Raw genomic sequence first — 9,069 nt, forward strand, 5'->3', positions numbered from 1 at the left:
AAGGAAAAGGCCTTGTGAGGTGTTGGTCTGTCATATGCATGACCCAGTATTGGTTTGTTCTTATGAATTAAGCAAACATTAATGATGAATGAATTATGAATAAGCTAAATCATGCAATTATAACTTGTCTGTATATAAGCGATCTAACGGGACTGCCCCGTTAGAGCTCCTGACAGACGTTCACTATGGTGCATCAAGTTTGTTGGAACCTCTCCAGTTAACTGATAATAAACAATGTGTTCCATTTAAGATTGACTTTAAGTGTCCCCGTGTGCATTTTCTAAATAATCAGTTCAAGGAGATACATGTGGTGTATTAGAAGCAATTATTGGTACCAGTATTGTATTAGAAACATGCCTGCAGTACTGCGGTCGGCCTTTAACTTCAGTGTCTTCAAAGAGAGGGGGCAGTCATTCTCTCCTGGTCTTGACAAAGTGATCCACTCGAACGTGCTCAATTTTCCCTTCCCTGTTCACCCACCCTGACTAGATTTTTTTTTGCCAGTGATATATGTCTCTTTCTCTATCATCTATGCTCAGACCTCATAAATGTTAAAGACTACTCTGAAATTCGGAACCTCTGAGTTAAAATGAGCATAGAGCTTCTTATTGGTTGATTCTGATCGTTTCCAAGTTTCCAAACCTCATCTTTCTACAACTAGTTTCCAAGTCAGACATTTCCGAGTTCTAAATTGTCTTGAACGCAGCGCTGGTCTGACTGGGATTTTATTTGAAAAAATTAAATAAAAATAAAGGATTATTTGAGAGTTTATTCATGACAAGCCGAAAACTCGGAACCTCCGAGTTAAAATTAAAGCAAGTTATTTGCGTAGAGCTTCATATTAGTTGATTCTGACCATTTCCAATTGGGAAACTCGGGCCTCATCTTTCTACAATGTTTACAAGTCGACATTTTAAGTTTCCGAGTTGTCCTGAATACGCCATATTTCCGCCAAATAAAACATTGTTTTAAAAAAGATCCCAATACATGTGTTTATCACACCATAAAACAATGTGTAAGCTAATGTACATTATGTGTGTTTCGTTAGACGGCAATTGAGTCACTTGCTTCACACGACGATGACAATTCCGCCACCCCCCTTTCATCGCTGCGTATCTGGAAAGTTCTCGGCTTTTCCTCCAGATGCTAGAACTAAGCAAACACAGCAACGTGGACTCCTTGACTTATTAGCCAAGCAGCTCAATAGCAAACATTCAGTTTGGAGACTGGTGCACAACGGTCGATATCCGGCATAATTTCGCGCTAAATATAGCTAACAAGACCAACGGATTCTTGATCTAGCTGACTTGTGGCGAAGCTGGCCTTTCCGAACCATAGTTAGTTATATAGCTAGCTTGCGCCCTACTAGCCAGCCGTATTGTTAGCTAGCTAACGTCAGCAGACATAATTGTTTCAGGCCAGGGGCTCCAGGGCTATGACTGCTGAAGAGGTGACCAACGAAGAACAGAACAACATCCCGATGGAGGGAGAGGATATCACGCAGAAGAAAGATGGAGGGGTTTTAAAGGTAACTGAGAAAGCTACGTTAGTTAGTCAGCTAGCTTAGCTAACGTGGGCTTGCTCGCTTATCTAGCCAATGCAATGAATGATATTACCAGAACTACAGTAGCCTAAACTATTTTCTAACATTTTCGTAATTTGGTTAGCTAGGTTAACTTAAGACTACTTAGATGGTTTTGCGCAGTACAACGACTGAATTGGTAACCGTTGGGTTTTGCCGTTTGCTAACGTTAGCCAGCGATAAATATATGTTGGACTAACATGGTTAGCAAGCTAACTGGCTAGCTACCCACATCTTCGATAGCCAGCAGATCTATAACGTTTAAGTTCATATGCCTTGCCACCATGATAAAGGCCTATGGCCGAGACAATAATATATCTAAGGTATATATCTCTGGTAACAACCATGCAGCATTCCATTGGAAACAAATAAACGCAACAACCAACAATTTCAGACTTTACTGAGTTATGAAATAAACTCATTATGCCTAATCTATGGATTTCACATGACTAGGAAAACAGTCAGTATCTGGTGTGACCATTATTTTCCTCATACAGCGCCACACATTTCCTTTGCATAGAGTTGATCAGACTGRTGATTGTGGTGTGTGAAATGTTGGCCCGCTCCTCTTCAAAGGCTGTGCGAAGTTGCTGGATATTGGCTGAAACTGGAACACAATGTCGATCCAGAGCATCCCGAACATGGTTGGATGTACTGCCAAATTCTCGAATGCCGGTTGGACATACTGCCAAATTCTCGAATGACATTTGATGGCTTATGGTAGAGAAATGAACATTACATTCTCTTGCAACAGCTCTGGTGGACATTCCTGCAGCCCACATGCCAATTGTACYATCCCTCAACTTGAAGCATCTGTGGCGTTGTGACAAAACTGCACATTTTAGTGGCCATTTATTGACCCCCAGCACAAGGTGCACCTGTGTAATGATCATACTGTTTAATCAGCTTCTTGATATGCCACACCTGTCTGGTGGATGGATTATCTTTGCAAAGGAATGTAAAACAAATAAGAGAAAAATAAGCTTTTTTGTCTGTATTGGAACATTTCTGTGATCTTTTATTTCAGCTCATGAAACATGGGACCAACACTTTACATGTTAGGTTGAATTTTTGTTCAGTGTACTAGGCCACATGCATTGCTACAGCACAACTAATCTTCAGTCTCTCCCTCCCCTCCATCTCTAGTTGGTGAAGCAGGAAGGCACAGGGACAGAGCTGCCTATGACTGGAGACAAGGTGTTTGTTCACTATGTTGGCACGCTGCTGGATGGAACCCCGTTTGACTCCAGTCGTGAACGAGGAGAGAAGTTTTCCTTTGAGCTGGGCAAAGGTGTGTGTCTGTTAGTGTAGGCCAGGTGATCAAGGTGATGGACCTTGGTGTAGCTACTATAACTGTGTGTGTGTGGGTGTGTAGGCCAGGTCATCAAGGCGTGGGACCTGGGAGTGGCTACTATGAAAGTAGGAGAGATCAGCCAGCTGATCTGTAAACCAGAGTATGCCTACGGCACTGCTGGCAGCCCCCCGAAGATACCCCCCAACGCTACACTTGTCTTCCAGGTAACCCTCTGTCTGTCAGGGATTGAGAAGTTGTGTTTTTGAGATAAACATTCTGTGCCGACATTGACGTGTGACTTTGTAAGAGTGCTCAAATTGAATGTTTTGTGTGTTAGGTGGAGTTGTTTGAGTTTCGAGGGGAGGACATCACTGAGGGAGAGGATGGAGGAATCATCCGTCGCATCATCACTAAGGGAGAGGGATACACCAAGCCTAATGAAGGAGCTGCCGTAGAAGGTACGAGCGTGCACACAAACGTATCATCATCAATAAGGAACAAACCAAACTACGACCTACCCGCTCTCACACACCTATCTCTCTCTTTCCCCTGCAGTGTGTTTGGAGGGCAGCTGTGAGGGCAAGGTGTTTGACAAGAGGGAGCTAAAGTTTGAGTTGGGAGATGGAGAGAGCCTGGGTCTGCCAAGCGGAGTGGAAAAAGCCCTGACGGCTATGGAGCAGGGAGAGGAGTCCCTCTTCTTCATCAAACCCAAGTAATACTCACTACAAACCTAGTGTGCATATTATGTTGTTTTGAGGAATGTGTAATTGTGTGTTCTCTGGGCATATTAGCCGAGTTGTCTGCACTCTGTGTCACAYGAGGTTGGTGGCACCTTAATTGTGGAGAACGGGCTCGTGTTAATGACTGGAGCGGAATGGTATTAAACACATGGTTTCCATGTGTTTGATGCCTTTCCATTTGCGCCGTTCTGGCCATTATGAGCAGCCCCCTGTGCTCTGTATGTATGGATATCTAAGTGTGTGTGTGTGTGTGTGTGTGTGTGTGTGTGTGTGTGTGTGTGAAGGTATGGCTATGGAAACACAGGCAACAGCAAGTACAATATTCCTGGTGAAGCCACTCTGCAGTACAAACTCAAACTGACCACCTTCGAGAAGGTATGACCCCTCATCCTTTAGCCATATCAACTAGATGGTCCTGTCCAGAAACATCCCTTCTGCATTTTATTCATGGCATATCCACACATTTTGCCTACTGAAACGTTCCCTAGATGTGTCTGGTGTTCTGAGAGGTGATATGCTAGCTGGCTGACTAAAGTATTTCCTGTTCCCCAGGCCAAGGAATCCTGGGAAATGAACTCAGCAGAGAAACTGGAGCAGAGCATCATTGTCAAGGAGAAGGGAACACAGTACTTCAAGGTGGGTGTGTATTAACGTTTCTGTGTGTGTATTAACGTTTCTTTGTGTGAAGAGAAGTAGCTTCAAACATCGGTGCAGATTTACACAGGATGTAATATGATATGTGTTTTTGTGTAGGAGGGAAAGTATCGCCAGGCGTCTGTCCAGTATAAAAGGATTGTGTCCTGGCTGGAGAATGAATCGAGTTTACCCGAGGGGGYGGAGCAAAAGGCTCAGGCCCTGCGGTTGGCTGCTCACCTCAACCTCGCCATGTGCTTCCTCAAGCTACAGGAACCAAGCTCTACTTTCAACAACTGTGACAAGGTACACTCACTCAGAAGACACACACCTGACTGTATCTGAACATATCTGACTACCTGAATATTAACACCACACTTATTCACCTATGGTTTCTGCTCTCTCTCATTCATGTGTGTAGGCCCTGGAGCTGGATGAGACCAATGAAAAGGCTCTATTCCGGAGGGGGGAGGCGCTGTTTGCCATGAAGGAGTTTGATAGGGCGAGAGCAGACTTCCAGCGTGTCATACAACTGTATCCTAGCAACAAGGCCGCCAAAAGCCAGGTAATGTACTAGAATGGTCTTTGTGTGCCTCAGTCGAAACTTCCCTCTCTTCTGGATGTACCATCTCTCCCTGCTGTCTGTCTGATCTGGGTCTTTTTCTGCCCTTCCAGGTGGCTCTGTGCCAGAAACAGGTTAAGGAGCAGCATGAGAAGGACAAGAGGCTCTATGCCAACATGTTCCAGAAGTTTGCTGAGAGAGATGCTAAGGTGAGACAAACAGCCCTTAGCCCCTACACACTACACACTTTTCCTAGTTCCTCCACACCACACAATTCCCCTGGCTCCAATGTAAGTGGTGATGGAATACTGAAGAAAACACAGAACAAGGTTGTAGTTCTCTAAATTAATCACCAGAGGGCAGACTAACTCACACTTAGCATCCTATAGACAGGTTGGTTGTTAATAACCTCTAACGAGTCACCCTCCCGGATCCGGGATCCTCCTCATCAAAAAAGCTGACTAGCATAGCCTAGCCTAACGCGACAGGGATATCATATAATTTCATGAAATCACAAGTCCAATAGAGCAAATGAAAGATAAACATCTTGTGAATCCAGCCATCATTTCCGACTTTTAAAATGTTTTACAGCGAAAACAAAATATATATTTATATTAGCTTACCACAATAGCCAAACACACAACGCCATTTATTCACCGTAAAGATAGCTTTCACAAAACCCACAAATAGAGATAAAATTATTCACTAACCTTTGAACAACTTCATCAGATGACAGTCTTATAACATCATGTTATACAATACATTTATGTTTTGTTCGAAAATGTGCATATTTAGAGCTACAAATCCTGGTTTTACATTGTGAATACGTAGCCATGATGCACCAAATTGTCCGGAGAAATTTTGGACAGTCACGTAATCTAACCAAAAAACTCATCATAAACTTTACTAAAAAATACATGCTGTGCAGCAAATGAAAGATACACTGGTTCTTAATGCAACCGCTGTGTTAGATTTAAAAAAATATCTTTAGTACAACATACAGCATGCAATATTGTGAGACAGCGCTCACCAATTCTCCGCCTTGTTGGAGCCAACACAAACCACAAAAATACGAAATAACATCATAAATATTCTCTTACTTTTGATGATCTTCCATCAGAATGTTGTGCAAGGAGTCCTAGTTCCAGAATAAATCGTTGTTTTGTTTTAGAATGTCCATTTCTTCTGTCGAATTAGCAACTTTGGCTAGCCATGTGGAGGGCACATGTCCAAGAAATCTTTACGCATGGAACGAAAAATRCCAAAATTCCCAATAAACTGGTCAAACTCGGTTGAAAATCCTACTTTGATGTTTTTCTCATATGTATCCAATAAAATCAGAGCCGGAGCATTTCGTCGTGTATACGTAACGCATTTCAGAAGACAATGTGAGGTTCCCTGGTGCGTAGTTGAATACTGACAAAAGAGTGGACCTGTCACTCCAAAAGCTCTCATTCGGCCTCACATCAAGTTAGACACCCCATTCAACATTCTACTGCCTGTTGACATCTAGTGGAAGGCGTATGAAGTGCATACAGATCCATAAATATAAGCCAGTTGAATYGGCAGGCCCTGACACAGAGCCCCATTTTCAGAATTTTCACTTCCTGTTTGGATGTTTGCTCCCAGTGTTTTCTATCCAATAGTAATAATAATATGCATATTGTATGATCTAGAACAGAGTACGAGGCTGTTTAATTTGGGCACGATTTTTTCCCAACGTGAAAACAGCGCACCCTATTAAGAAGTTAATCAACAAAACTGACGGTATACCAAAACTTTGGTACTTTTTCGATACTAGAACATGAAAATGAAAAACATTTTGGTATTAGAATGTGTTACTTTCAGTAATTCTGTCATGTGTCTCGCGGATCAAGCTTGTCTGTCAGCGCAGTTGACCCCTTATTATAGCTTGCACCGTGCCTGCTCCACTTAGTCATTTATAAATTAAGATACTTCTATGCAAATGTTGTTGATCAGTATAATAAGTCCCAAATGGAAGGAAAGCAGGTTGTTTGTCATCTTAGCCCCATGAAATCAGCCAACACAAGCTCAATAACTCAGTGCATGTACACACTCCTATTGAAAATGCCTTCACCTGTATTGTGGATAGGCCTAGGCTACATCTCTATTGATAAACTGGGTAAATCAAGATTTACCATTCAAATAAATGATTACCGTTGTGTAGTTGGTAAAAACCAAGTCAAATTGATTGTATAATTGATTCATTTGGAAAGCATTCAGACCCATTTACTTTTTCTACATTTTGTTACGCTACATCCTTATTCTAAATTGGATAAAATATATATTTTTCCCTCTATATACACACAATACCCCATAATGACAAAGCTTAAACAGGGTTTTGAATTTTTTGCCAATTTATTGAAAATAAAAAAACAGATGCCTTATTTACATACAATCTAAAATGTATTACATTTATTTAACAACGTAACAAAATGTAGATAAAGTCAAGTGGTCTGAATACTTTCCAAATGCGCTGTACATGGCTGTGTCTGAACAATGTTGATGTGCATTTTTTAAAATATWTTTTTTTACATGTAATGATATTGAACTCAAAAGGTGCCCAACGATTGAACAGAGCAGTAGCTGAGTTTATCTGTTTGGATCAAGTGCCATTCTGTGACTTTGGTTAATATGTCTTGGTTTTTTTCTGTGGTATCGAGTATTGTGATACTAAACCTGGTATTGAAGTCAATTCTGGTACCATGACAACACTATGCGCAACTATGGGGCAAAATATGCTGGGTTGGCTAAGACTGTTGACAACATCCAAACTATATTTAGTTTCCAAATGTTTATTGAAAACTTAAATAAATTTGCGTTATGAGCACGTCTCTCAAATATATTGTTATTTTAACCATATTAGCATAGACATGACATCAGTCAAAACACCTAAAAACAAGACATGGTATCATTAACGAGCCACCTACAATTCCCTACATGGTAGCAGCTTGTCATTGTTGCTATCTGACCATTCAGAATCATAACAACGCACGCCTTCTGGCCATAGACGCATCATTTTCATGACGTTGTCAGCCAACCTGTCTATGAAGCTACATCACCTCTGAACATTGAACTAAACTGTATTAATATCTCTCTTGCTCTCTCTGCTGTGATGACCAGGAGGAGGCTGACAAGGGGATGGAGAACGGAGGAGGGATGGAGGTGGAGGAGAGTGGAGGACAGGAGTAATGGCTGCTGGAGACAGATGTGGTAGTCTGTCTGTCATGAAGACTTAACTTCAGACATTTGTGTTTCTAAAGAGAGAAAGTGTTAGTGTGTGTGAGAGAAGTGCATGTGTGTCCATGGCTCGACTGAATCTCCTGTGTGTCTGTGTGCTATCATCATGGCAGCTAGCTGGCTGGGTGGGCCTTTTGTAGCTGACTGCACTCCAGAGGTGTGGCTAAAAGGAGTCCCCCTCCCCTCCCTCTGGTTAGCATGTAGCAGGCTGCCCCCTCCCTGCACGCCCCTGCTCAGAATTCTTTGCTTAATGGAGTTGGAAGCCCAGTACTAGATGTGTGTAATCACCCCCTTCCAAGGCCAACTAATCAATTCCTGGGGACTGCTCCCTGTGTGTGTGTGACTGTGTCTGCTGACCGTAGCAGCACCCTCTCTAGCGGAAGTCATGCTCACTAAACAATTGCTCTCTGCTTCTCAAACACTGTATGTTCTTACCCTGGGTTTATGATTTCTCTCTTTAACTGTTCTTAATGGGATGCTGATTTACTTCACGACTGGAAAGTGTGTGTGTGTGTGTATGTAGTAGCTGATATGAACTAGCAGCTTCTCCTGGTCGAACTCAGCCAGTATAAAGCTCAGTCAGATTACATATATAGTCTTACTGTAGTCTATGGCTGCATCCCAAATCACACACTATACCCTGTAGATGACATATGTCCAACTTTTTGACCAGTGCCCTGTGTCTAACCTGAGGAGGCTGCTATAAAGTAGTGCACTATATAAATAATGGGTGTCATTTGAGATGCAGACTTACAGCATCCAGCACCAGCGGACCTGGCTCTAGAATAATACCTGATTAAGCTAATCACGGTCCTGTGGAGCAGTTGGTTTGTAGAATCAAGTGTGTTGGAACAGGACGGAGCAGCTAGGGAGTGAGATTGGTCAGTGGGTGGGGTTTGGGGTGTCAAATGCGTGTGTTGGTGGGGGGGGTCTTTCTGATTGGAGCATTACGGTTAGTTCTCTGACTGTAGGATCTAATAAACAGAAATGACTCAAA

General features: G+C 42.4%; 1 protein-coding gene across 1 annotated transcript; it reads left to right on the forward strand.

The window, feature by feature from the left end:
- Positions 1 to 1,096: 1,096 nt before the first annotated feature.
- LOC111952873 (peptidyl-prolyl cis-trans isomerase FKBP4) lies at positions 1,097 to 9,069 on the forward strand. The gene is made up of 11 exons (XM_023971851.2): positions 1,097 to 1,528; positions 2,729 to 2,873; positions 2,958 to 3,100; positions 3,214 to 3,334; positions 3,432 to 3,588; positions 3,901 to 3,991; positions 4,169 to 4,252; positions 4,370 to 4,555; positions 4,671 to 4,814; positions 4,925 to 5,020; positions 7,956 to 9,069. Exons 1-11 carry the CDS (start codon positions 1,436 to 1,438, stop codon positions 8,022 to 8,024), a joined length of 1,329 nt encoding a protein of 442 aa, XP_023827619.1. The 5' UTR covers positions 1,097 to 1,435; the 3' UTR covers positions 8,025 to 9,069.

This window comes from Salvelinus sp. IW2-2015, linkage group LG26, assembly GCF_002910315.2.
Source record: "Salvelinus sp. IW2-2015 linkage group LG26, ASM291031v2, whole genome shotgun sequence".
Lineage (NCBI taxonomy): Eukaryota > Metazoa > Chordata > Actinopteri > Salmoniformes > Salmonidae > Salvelinus > Salvelinus sp. IW2-2015.